Source organism: Microtus oregoni, unplaced genomic scaffold (assembly GCF_018167655.1).
Source record: "Microtus oregoni isolate MIOR12 unplaced genomic scaffold, Mior012 000027F_ref0000203, whole genome shotgun sequence".
Lineage (NCBI taxonomy): Eukaryota > Metazoa > Chordata > Mammalia > Rodentia > Cricetidae > Microtus > Microtus oregoni.
This window is the reverse complement of record NW_024543086.1, coordinates 28,871,978-28,884,788: the sequence shown is the minus strand read 5'-3', so window position 1 is coordinate 28,884,788 and position 12,811 is coordinate 28,871,978. Positions and strand designations below refer to the sequence as shown.

Genomic DNA, 12,811 nt, shown 5'->3' with positions numbered 1-12,811 from the left:
ACAACATTCTGCCTCCATGTATGCCTGCACGCTAAAAGAGGGTGCTAGATCTCATTACAGATGTTTGTGAGCCACCATGTGATTGCTGGGAATTGAACTCAGGACCTCTGGAAGAGCAGCCAGTGCTCTTAACCATTGAGCCATCTCCCCAGCCCGCAAAGCTTATTCTTTTATGGAATGGCTGGAAACCTTATTAAGCAAACACGTTGTGTTGTAAGTTCACTGTAGGCTGGCTTGTTAAGGAGTTCTGAAGAAGTAGGACAAAAGTTTTCAGTGTTTGCCTTTGTACTGGGGCTGGGATTAAATGGGAGAGTGTGTTAAGAGGCCCTGGGTTTCATCCCCAGAACTGCAAATTACATGAAAAACAGCTTTAATTTTTCCTCAGTTTGAGAAAGTGGCTGTTTTTGCTGGATTTTTTTAGATGTTAGTATTAAACTTTTCATTTCAGTTTTTTTCCTTCAGAATGAAGACCAGTTGAGTTAATTGAATCTGAAGAGTTAACCAGATAGTTTAGATTGAAAAGAGACTCCTACAGTATAGATCAGAAATGTCCTCTTTTGTGCAGTATACTGATTTTGGTAGGGAAAGGACTTTTGTTGTCTAAAACAGGATTTCATGCAGCCCAGGCTGGTCTCAAAGTCATATAACAACTTTGAATTTTTTTAATAATTTATTTAATTTTTTTTATGTGTATTAATATGAGAGTGTCAGATCCCCTGGAACTGGAATTACAGACATTGAGCTGCCATGTGGGTGGGTACTAGGAATTGAATCCAGGTCTTCTAAAAGAGCAGTCAGTGTGCTCACTTAACCACTGAGCCATCTCTCAACTTTGAACTCTTGATCCTCCTGTTTTTACCTGCCAAGTGCGGGGTGTGTATCGGTACCACTGTGCTGGGTCTTTTTTTTTTTTTTTAATTATTTTTGTGACAAAGTCTCATTGTGTAATCCTGTGTAGAACAGGCTGGCCTACTGTCTCCGCCTTCTAAAAACTGGAATTATGGACTTGAGCCACCATCGCTGGTTAACACTGGTTTTAAATGTTATCAACATATATAATTTCTGTCTTAATTTTTTTGAATCCAGTTTTGTCCCAAGGATCTGCCTTTTCAAGTTACCTACTAGGAACATGAGGCTGAGGGCGTCAGCTAGAACGGGGCTCGACTCCATAAGACCAACATCTTATGTTGTAAGACTCTCTTCACTGTTACCATGTGAAGAGTTGGCCCTGATGCCAGTATGCAACGATTGCTTACATGAAGATCTCCCTGAGGCCATATAGTTAGCTCCTGAAGTTTTGGCTTGAGTTTGGCTCTTCTCACTCTAGCCTCACCATTGCTTCCTTAGGGATTTCAGAGCTGCTGGGCTTTTTAAACAGGTGTGATTGCCACAGAACCAGTCCAGACAGGGGTGCCATGGGACCTTCAAAGAGGGAGCAAGCAAAGCAGATGTGTTGGGGGAGCAGTTAACTGTAGTTTGGCATGTTGAAGGACTGTGCTGTGCTAAGTTGATTGTAGTTTGGCATGTTGAAGGACTGTGCTGTGCTAAGCTTAGAGGAGTAGATTAAGCAGGTGGCATTGAGTTTGAGGATGAGGGGGAAAGAGCGCCAGAGTTGGGTTTCTGTAACTAACCTGACCAGAAAGGGACTTTGCCATCAGTGGTATTGGGTGTGGGAAAAAAGAAGAGACCTGGTTACGGGGAAGCCAGCAGATAGAAATTTACCAAAGGGGGTAAATTTGGAGAGGAAGTTGATTGAAAGAGAAACCCAAGAAAAGTACAGTGATGTTACTACTGATACAGTTTACCCAGAATGGTTGAACCACAAAGAATGAAAATCTGAATGTGGTGAAGTTTGGTGCCAGGGCTTTCTGCTGCCAATAGAAATGGAGAAATTTACTGCAGCCCAGTCTTCCTCAGGTGGTCAAGGTTAGAAAATGAGATGCAGCAATACATTCTTACCACCCTTGTCTCACAGGAATGATAGGACTGGCAATGCCTCTGTCACCTAATGTGCTCTTATCCTTGCAGCCTGGCGTACTCGGCTACTTTGAGTTCAATGGCTCACCCCAGCCCCCTGGCTACTTGACCTTCTTCACCTCAGCATTGCACTCTTTAAAGAAAGGTAAACCTGATGTGTGTTAAGACATTGGCACTTTAGCAGAGATGTACTATTTTAATATGTTTTGGCTTATAGTATCTTTATGATTATATTTTCTAATTTGCTAGGTTCCTTTTCTCAATGTATTTTTAATAAATATCTTGTTTAATTTTCATTAACAAAGCATTGTGCTATTCCAAATATATTCTCTTGCTGGACATGGTGGCACATGCCTTTAATCCTAACACTTGGGAAGCAGAGGCAGGTGAATCTTTGTGAGTCCCAGGTCAGTCTGGTCTACCTAGTGAGAACTTGCCTAGAAATTAATTAATAAAATAATCAGCTATTTCTTTATTATATTATAAAAATAGTTTGACCCTCTAATGACAAAACTATGTTCTGTGCTTTAAAATGTGTTTGTTAATGTTGTTGTCATCTGTTAAGTGTGAAGTTGACAGGGTTTGGTCTGACTCGGTGCTTACCTTAGCTACTAGCTGGCTATGGCATAGCTTAGTAGGACCCGTCCTTCACAGGATGGCTTCTAAAGGTCGCAGGTACATCATGAGCCTGTGCCAGTTTCACTCCTCTCAGGTCCATGTCGTGTGTACGAATTCTATATTCTCCTCCTCTTTCCATATTGTTTTGTGTTCTCTCAAGGTCATGGCTGAGTCTGTCAGTCCTATTGGCTACATTCATCTACTCACTTGTCTCCAACTCTTGTTACCACTGGTGCTTTACCCACACCTGGACTAGACAGTGGACACTTAGCTGTTTCCAGCTTCTGTCTTCCTACTCCCATGACACCTTGATTTCAAGTGTTAGTCTTGTCTTGAAGGTAAAGTGCCCCAAACCCTCTACCTGTCAAACTCCTATTCATCCTTCATGGTCTCGCTCAAATATCACTCTTACAATTCAGTGACTAATAAGCCCCTCTCCCTATCTAAATTGAGTTCTTTATTATTTCTCTCTACTTAACACATGCATGGATGCACTTATGAATCTAATTATAAAATAATTTGTTCAATGTTTTCAACTTTCCCATACTCAGGTTTCTGAGGGTAGGGATCATGTGTTTTTCTCCAGTGGCTGGCATGCAGCAGGGTATTTGCCAAGTGAGAGATAATGTTAATGGCTATACCATGTTACCCTGATAGATTAATCATCTGGGTTTTTTGTTTGTTTGTTTCATTTGTTTGGTTTTTGATACAGGGTCTCAATAAGTAGCCCTGGCTGTCCTGGAACTCAGTCTGTACACCAGGCTGGCCTTGAACTCAAAGATCCTCCTGCTTCTCCCTCCTGAGTGCTGGGATTAAAGGCATCACCACCAGTGTCCAGTTAAGCCATCTGTTTTTTACTGGGTGTTAGATTACTTCAGGTTTAAAAACTTATAACAGCATATCATTATTATATTAAACAGTTACTTACCATTTTAACGTGCGCATTGTCTTGGGGTTTTATGCACAGAGAGTTGACTATGTTCATATTTTCTTGTCTGGGAGATAATGGGAGAGAAAAAACGGATTGTTATGTGCCTCCTGTCTACCTGAAAGACTGAGCTTCACAGCCTCAGGTGACTAAGACTTAGTGAAATTTTCCCTCTCTGCCTTATGCTCTTTTCCTGAGCTCCCTCCGATTCTCTCTTTTCATCTTGAGACAAGGTCTCACTAAGGTGTCCAGGTTGGCTTTGAACTTTAAGTTCTTATGCCTGAGCCTGTTAAACAGTTGCGATTGTAGGACTGTACCACTAGGTTTAAACTCTAGGTTTAAACTTTCAAAACAAAATACAACTTAAATAGTTTAAGAAGCACACATTCAGAGCTCTTCATGGAAGACCATAAACAAAGTTATATATGAAAGGGAACCCAGTGATCCCTAAAAGGAAGGCAGAATTCAAATTCTTGAGCTGAAGGGGCTATTTTAGGATCATGAAAGGTCGTTTGGTTCCTTGTATTGTATGTAGCTATGCCACGTTAGTGAGATGAGCCTTTCATCTTAAACTGTTTTTTCATTTGGAGTTTTTCAGATGGAAAGCCTTTCCAGACACAACAGCCTTTCTTCCTTTCCCTTTCTTTCTTAAAGCTAGAACAACAACAACAACAACAACAAAGCTTAAAGCAAAACAGAGATAAATAACATGGGGTGCTCAAGAGAGATAGAAGACTTAGAATTACTCCACAGTCATGTTGGTAGCACCTACAGTCCTGGCTACTCAGGAGTCTGAGGGTGCATGATCATTTGAGGCCAGACCTGAAAACATAGCAGGACCCATTCCCCAGTACAAAAAGGATACAAAAATCTGTGAGAAAAGTATAGCTTGGTGGTAGAGCCTTCCCTCTAGTTTACACAGGGGCCCTGGGTTCTATTCTCAGTACATCTGAAGCAAACAAAACCAAACCGTCCAGAAGTGAATTCACACAAAATGAGTGTGCTGGGTAATTTGAAACTTTTTTCCTGATACATGTGGTCTGATTTATCTTTTCTGTGTTCCCCCACAGTGTTGTGATTCTAGCTTAAGATCCTGCTGCATACACTAGTATGTGGGAGCTGAGGTTCATGCTAATTAATTCTAGTTTACCCTACTGATGATGACTGAGTTCCCACTTAAGCTTATTGAACCATGTTTTTTAAAGATTTATTTACTAGTTGGGAAGTGGTGGCTTTAATGCCAGCACTTGGGCGGCAGAGGCAGGTTCAAGGCCAGCCTGGTCTACTAGAGCTAGTGCCAGGACGTCCAGAGCTGTTACACAGATAAACCCAGTCTTGAAAAACCAGTATTCTGCTGCATGTATGCCCGCACGTCAGAAGAGGGCACCAGATCTCATTATAGATGGTTGTGAGTCACCATGTGGTTGCTGGGAATTGAACCCAGGTCCTCTGGAAGAGTAGCCAGTGCTCTTAACCTCTGAGCCATCTCTCCAGCACCATGAACAATTTTCTTTAGAAAAAGACACGTTTGAAATTATTTTTTTCCCTAATTCTGAAGGATTACCTAAGATGAGTCTTGCCTTGAACATCTGGATTTCTTCCCCCTTTTCTCTCTCTTGCTCTAAAGGACAGTTATTTTTCTTATTGTTAATAGTAGAAGCATGTAAGGGAAAGAGAAGCACGTGTTTACTTTTTTTTTTTTTAATGGGACAGTTTCAAATGTAGATTGTAGGTTACTGTCTGTCCTGTGTAGAGGCCTGGGTCAGGTGAGTTGAAGTGCATAGACTGTTGTGTAGGGAGCAGATGCTCCAGATAGATACATGTGTCTTCTCAACCTCGATGTTTTTGTGTGTGTGTGTGGGGGGGGGCGAGGAGCCTAAGACTCAGAAGTAGAGACTTACTCTTGATAAACTTGTCTTAATGATTTTTTAATTGTCTTAGCTGTGGTGACACACAGCTCTAATCAGTACTCTGGAGGTAGAGATAGCAGGATCTCTGGTTTCAAGGCCAGTCTGGAATAAGTATCAAGCTTCAGCACAGCCAGGACTATATAGAGAGACCCTCTCTCAAAATACAGACAAATGCAACCAAAATAAATAAAATAAAATTATCTTAGAAATAAGATACTGAGTTCTGACTTGCTGAGGCCCTGCTAGAGGAGAGCTCACAGTTGCCTCTGGGGAGTGAGGGTAGAATTGCAAGGTCAGCTTTACCACAGCCAAACACAGCTGTTGTTTGATGTCGTCTTTACACATTAGGGTAAAGGAAATTAGGGGAAGTTTGTATACTGTCTTAGCCCTGTAATTTGGTCTGCTACTCCTCTTTACTGTTTGAACTTTCTCCTTTTGCATGTCCTGTTTTTCTGAGATTTGCTCAGCCTTGGCGCTACTGTGTCAGCTATTGTAATTTGCCTGCTAACAGGTATGGGCAGGAATCTGTTGTTGTATTTCTGCCCATTACTTTCCCAGTCTCCTTACTGCTAGGAAATAATGCTAACATTAGTGTCACCTCTTTGATATTCATGTGTATGTATGTGTGTCATGTGTGCACAGTGCCAACAGAGACCAGAAGAGGGTCTTGGAGCCCATGGAGCTGGAGTTACAGGTGGTTGGTTATGAGCCATCTAAAGTGAGTCCTCTGGACAAGTAATAAATACATACTTCGAACTGCCAAGCTGTCTTTCTAGCACCACTAGCATTATTTTTGATGTGCTTAAATCTTAGATTCTGAGCCAGGCATCGTGTTGCACACCTACAAATACCAGCACTTGGGAGGCAGAGGCAGAAAGAAAGATCCTAAATTGGAACTCTGTTTAGGCTGTATTGCAAGATCTTGTCTTAAACAAACATACCCATTGACTCTTTTTCTTGATTTATTTCTTTCTGAAAATCCTATTAGTAGACTTTTTTAAAAAATTTAAGTTATTTATTTAACGTTTTTCACTACTTGATTTTACTTTGTGGAACACAGTTGATATTTCCCCTTTCATTGGCTAATTTGTTGTACCATTTACAACTTTTCTCTGTCAGAGTAGTGGCTGCATTAGCCCAGACTGCAGGCTCTAGTGCTTACGGATCTGTTTTGGTGTTTTCTTTAACTCTAGATTTCTACTTTGTGCTACTATTTGATTGGTTGATCCATTAGTTTTTGTCACACAGTCACACTGTGTATCTCATGTTGGCCTAGAACTTCCTTTGTAGCTAGCCCTAGCTGTCCTGGAACCCCCTCTGTAGTTCACACTGACCTTGAACTCACAGAACTCCCAAGTGCTGGGGTTAAAGGCAATATGCTGCCCCGCCCAACTGTGGTAACTTTCTTTTTTTTTTTTTTTTTAAGATTTTATTTATTTATTACATACACAGTGTTCTGTTTGCACACCAGAAGAGGGCACCAGATCTCATTACAGATGGTTGTGAGCCACCATGTGGTTGCTGGGAATTGAACTCAGTATCTCTGGAAGAACAGCCAGTGCTCTTAACCTCTGAACCACCTCTCCAGCCCTGTGGTAACTTTTTAAAAAGAGATATGCAATGGTTTTTGTTTTTTCCAGGGCTAGGGATGGAAATCAGGGCCTTCTGTGTGCTGGGCAAGAGCTCTTCTTTCAAGAAAAACAAAAGTTTGGTTTTTTTGTTTGTTGGTTGGTTGGTTTTTTTCCCCACCCTTTCGTTTTTTCAAGACAGGATTTCTTTGTAACTTTAGAGCCTGTCCTGGAATTAGCTCTGTAGACCACGCTGGTCTTGAACTCACAGAGATCCACCTGTTTCTGCCTCCCGAGTGCTGGGATTAAAAAGGTGTGTACCACCACAGCCTGGCATAAAAATGTTTTTTTTGAGACTGTCTCCATTCTGTAGTCCAGATTGACATAAAATACAGGGAAAACCTCACAACTGCTTAGACAAGAGTCCTTACCCCTTGCAGCAAATTTTGGATTTTCATTCCATCTGATTGACAAAAAGAGATATCAGTGTGGGGAAGAGGAGAAGCAGTGAACTGGAAGCTGCCAGTGTCTCACCCTAGAATAAGATCATTAATTTTTCTTTGATTGAGTTCACCTGTATGGAAATTTGGAAGTTGGAGATGGAGGGCTGGTGCTTATTTTATAAGTCTAGGTTGTTTGTGTGTGAATAAACAATATCGTAAAGTCTGTAGTTCTTCAGGAACTACACCCCTGTTTGGAAGTGTCCAGATAAGCATAGTTTGTGCTTTTGAAAGACTATCTGCAGGAATTCTGTCACCTGACTGGCCTTAGGTGTGTCCACCTGGGTGTGCTTGTACAGGTGTGCATCTGCTTGTAGAAGCCAGCGGTTGGTGTCAGGTATCTTCCTCAGTTGCTCTCTATCTTTTGAGACAGGGTTTCTCTCTGAACCTGGTACTCCCCAATTGTCTAGATTGGCTGGCCAGTGATCTGTAGGGATTCACCGCACCTATCATCCAGGAGTTACAGACATATGTTGTAACCAAGGTTGGCTTTTTTATGTGGGTACTGGGGATCTGAACTGTAGTTGTCACTCTTGTGCATCAGGCACTTTACTGACTGAGCCATCTCTTTAGACCAAGTAAGATTTGAAAGTCCTGCGACTTTTGTCCCATCGCTGCTTCTCATGCCATGCTTTCGGATCGTAGCTTTGTGTAGAGCAGCCACCGTGACAGTCTTCCTGGAGCCCCTCCTGTCTCTTCCTACTTTTTTCTTCCTGGTTTATCACCGTCCTGATACAAGAAACCTGATGAACTGAATTAAAATTTACACGGTACCTAAATGCTACCTTAAAATATACTGATATTAATGTCAATAATTTCCATTCCTTTCTGTTACTTTGCATTAGCTTTATTGATCTGCAGATTCAATTGAGTATTAAAAATGGTCTGTTCAATAAGCTGAGATAGAATTGCCTGAGCCCAGGAGTTTAAGACCAGCCAAGATAACATATTGATATCCTTTTTTTCTCTTAAAAAATAGTGTCTTTGTTGAACACGTACAGATTTTAAAAAGCGTGTGTATGTTCAGGTACCCACAGAGGCCAGAAGAGAGTATTAAATTTCCTCGAGTTGTAGTTAGGGGTGCTGGAAATTGAGCTCTGGGCCTCTGCAAGAGCAGCAAGTGCTTGTAATCACTGAACTCTGTCTCCAGCCCCACGTGTACAGATTTTTTTTTTTCGAGACAGGGTTTCTCTGTAGCTTTGGTGCCTGTCCTGGAACTAGCTCTTGTAGACCAGGCTGGCCTCGAACTCCCAGAGATCCACCTGCCTCTGCCTCCCGAGTGCTGGGATTAAAGGCGTGCGCCACCACCGCCCAGCACATGTACAGATTTTTAAATAGCCATTCCTTAAAGAATATGGTATAAGACCTGTATTATGTAGAGTGGGTTAAAGCACACAGGCAGATGCAAAGGTAATATGCAAATGCTGTGCTGTTTTGTGTAAGGAACTCGGCCCCTCAGGACGACTGTACTGTTCTTTTTTTTCTTCTGTTTCCCCAAGGCCTGGGGGATTCTGTTTTAATGGTTATTTTTAGAAGAAACAGAGGAGGACCTTTTGATTGCAGTATAGGTCCTCTCTTCTAAGTGGTGGCACCTGGTAGAACTGAGTGGGGAACCATGGTTTGCTGATAAAAGTGAGTTTTTTGCACAGGAAAAATCCCTTCTCTATGTGCTTAATTGTAAATAAAGCTTCTCTTGAGTACTTTTAGGGGGGCTAAGATATGGTTCAGGTGGTAGAGAGCTTGCCTCACATGCGCAAAGCCTTGACTTCGATTCTTAGCACTGTGTAAATCTTGTGTAATGGTGCGTGCATGTAGTTTCAGCACTTTGGAAGTATAGGCAGGAGTTCAAGATCATCCTTAACTACTACATATGTCTGTCTGTCTATCTACCTGTCTGTCTATCTATCTATTGATTGTAAGTGTGAGGCTAGCCTAGGCTATATGAGACAGTTTCTTAATTTTTAATTTTTATTTTATGTAAACAAGTGTGCCTGATACAGAGTCAGAAGTAGTTTACATTTCTAGGGGAGCATAGGAGTACTGGCAATAGTTTATACATAGGAAACAGGTATTTCTGCAATGTGTCCATTTCTTTGAAGGATTTTCATTTAATAGACTTGTTTATCATTGGAGTCTAAAGTCATCATCAGAAGTACACTGGGGCGGGGGGAGATACCAGCTACACTGGAAGAATTGTTACACTTTAAACAGTTCTCTTATTCTCCTTTTCCCAATTAATCTAAAACCTGGGGGGGAAATTAAAAGTTAATGAGAATAAAATAAGAGTTGTTTCCAGGCCATACTGATTTGCCTATTGGAATGTCACTGTTTCCCAATGTAAAGAAGAAAAATTTGCCCAGAAGAGAAATTTCCCTAGAGGTAAATTGCACCTTAGTCATACTGATTAAATGTCATGTAGCTTAATCTGGTGATACTTAGTTATGAGGTAGACCATGACATACTTATCATTAGGTGTCTGTATGCTATGTCTCTTGACACAATATTCTTCTTTGATATCCCTGAGAAATTAGCTCACATAGAGGTCTCCTGGAGGTCTAAGAGCCCTGCCTTGTTCATTTATGTCCTATTTGTTTTGGGGGGATCCTTGGGTACAGTACTCCTAGCACACCAAGTACTGTAGGCCTCTGAGACAGTTAAATCATATAAGCTGAGTTTTTAGTTAGGGTGTCACAACTCTTTCTGAAGGGGGGGGGTATCTTTGATGGTAATTATCCCAATGTTGGAGGGGTTCTGATGGGGAAGTTCAGGAGGCCCTGTCCTGTGTCCTTCAAAGATAGCTGGCCATTGCTAAGACTCGTTTGCTGCTGCATGAATCATCAGACTAAAATAGGTTTAATTCCTCATAGCTAGCGTTTCAAGTGTACATTAGCCACATTGGACATGCACTGTTGCCAGATACCTCCAAGTGAAAAGCCCTTGTTGAAGGATATGGTATCTCCTGAAAGTTTTTTTAGGGGTGATGTTCAAGACAGGGTTTCTCTGTGTGACTCTGGCTGTATTGGAACTTGTTCTGTAAACGAGGTTGGCTTTGAACTCAGATCTGCCTGCCCCTGCCTCCCAAGTGCTAGGATCAAAGGCCAGTGCCCGCATGCCTGGTGCTCTAGTCTATTTTCTAATGAAAGTAGCTATGTTTGCTCTTTCTTCAGCATTTGAAAGGTTACTATTTTGCCTTATTTATGTGGTTCATGGCTCAAGAAGGTATGTGCTCTTCCTAATAAGCTGAAGTTTTAATATTGAATTTGATACTTAACAAAACAGACCGAGATGAGAACATTAAGAAAGCCCCTAACAAAATCCTTGATGCAAGCATGAGAGTCCAGATTGACGTGAATGGAAACCATTGAGAATTTCACCTTTTTCATTCTCCTTGGTGAGCTAAATGGTGGGTGGTGACAAACATGTGTACAAGAAACAGGAAGAGTGACTGAAGTTGTCCCAGGGTATGTGGGAATTGGAGTGGGGTAGTCTGTTACTGGCAAAGAGCCCCAATCCTTTAACAGATGGCCAGGAGCTGAGACTGAGGAGTCAAAGCAAGATGGCTGACCACTCAAAGCCTACCAGACTGCACAAGCACCGGTGCCTTCGGTTGCTTCCCCTCACATCATGTCATGAAGCATATCTTATTGTGCACTTAAGAGTGTTCCCGTGAGCTCTAGGGACACAGGGCCCATTACTTATCACTTACAAGAAGCACCAGACAAGCCAACTGTCTGTCCATGTATTCTACATTTTGGGCTCTGATCCCCTTTATCTTATTAGCTATTGGCACATACTGCTGTTTCTTTACTGAGATATTCCTCCAGGAGCTTGGCACATTTGTAGTCCTCTTTGTTACCATTTGCCACTGTGTGGTTTAGAGATCTGAAACTGACTGGTGACCAAGCTAATGGACTTCATTAATTTTTTTTTTCGGTTTTTCAAGATAGATTTCTCTAAGAAGCCTTGGAACTAGATATGTAGACTAGGCTGGCATCGAACTTAGACCGCTTGCCTTTGCCTGGATTAAAAGCATGTGCTGCCACACCTGGCTTTTTTTTTTTTTGAGGGGATTCATTTTAAATTCTTCAAAAAAGTTTTGTTTGTTTGTTTGTTTCCTTAAACTCTCATGGAGCCTACGCTAACCTCAAACTCCCTACATAGCTGAAGATGACCATGAACTGATCCTTCTGCCTCCTGTTATGCGTGGCTTTCATAGTTCTTAATTAAAATATTGGAACTTACTACTTTTAGAACAAAAAAATTCATTCTGTAAGTGACAAAGAATACTGTTGTAGAACATGCTGGTGCTTGCTTTAGCAGGGTGCATATTATCATTTATAGAGAGGTGATAGGGGACCCAAAGGGGTGGCGATGGGTCCCCTGGCAGGTGGCCTGAGGCCTTAGTGGGAGACAGACAGATGAGAGAGAGAGCTGGGGTATAGAGTTTATTTAGTGGGTTATGGAGGGGGAAGGGAAGAGGGAAGGAAAAAGTGGGGGGAGAGGAGAGAGAAGAGGGGAGGTGAGAGAGAGAGAGAGAGAGAGAGAGAGAGAGAGAGAGAAATTGTTTGCTTGCTTGCCTTGGTGGAAGGGGGAGGTTGGGACTGGACAGGGCTCTTCTCTTAGAGGGACAGGGTACCCAGGTGACAGAGCAGGCCAGAAGATTACAACATTCCCATCTTTTCTTATAATAAAAAGGCGGGGAGTCAGGCACAGCAGGTTGAAGGAATTGAGATGGCAGATTCTCAATTCTGCTTCCTGCTTATTTGTAGGTGTTGAAGTTTTTCTTGGAGGCCTGAGAAAGCTGGGTGTTGGTCACATCCTGGGGTAGCTGGTCGCTTTACTCCTGTTCATGATTCATGGTGTGGAACTGTCCGGTGTCTCTTGGACCTGGTAAGGGGTTGGCAGAGCAGAGGACAAAGTTAAGTTTAGGAAGGAAAAATAAAATTTTAGGACCAGGGAATTGAGAGGGATGTATCTGACCTGTTTAAGGTGGATCCTTTAATTTGACTCCCTGGAACTTGTAAGAATTTTTAAGTTTGCGAAAACATAAGTTTTAGACACATACGTTGTATACACAGCAGCATATTTATGTCAGAATGATTGTGACAGATGTTTTTGCACAATGAAAAGTATTTTTAAGACTATGAAAGGCAGTGAGAGAGAAATTTGATAACTTGCATTTGTCCTCACACCTTTACAACTTGCAGGTACACATTTTAATAACTTGAATTTGTATATCTTAAGATTATGAAATTTGTTTGGTGAGGCTGTCTTTTTAAACTGACAAAACCTCTCAGCTGTCAAACTGTA

General features: G+C 41.7%; 1 protein-coding gene across 6 annotated transcripts in view; it reads left to right on the top strand.

Moving 5' to 3' along the window:
• The window catches only part of Txndc11 (thioredoxin domain containing 11), an 80,083-nt gene that overhangs the window by 30,640 nt on the left and 36,632 nt on the right, over nucleotides 1-12,811 (top strand). For 4 of the 6 annotated variants that reach the window (XM_041675927.1, XM_041675926.1, XM_041675930.1 and 1 more), the window contains one exon: nucleotides 2,029-2,122. The exons of 1 other annotated variant lie outside the window; for it this stretch is intronic. In XM_041675927.1, coding sequence (XP_041531861.1) covers nucleotides 2,029-2,122 — 94 coding nt within the window. Of the gene's footprint in view, nucleotides 1-2,028; nucleotides 2,123-12,811 lie in introns of those variants that run through there. One more of the 6 variants, XM_041675931.1, reaches the window with a different exon arrangement.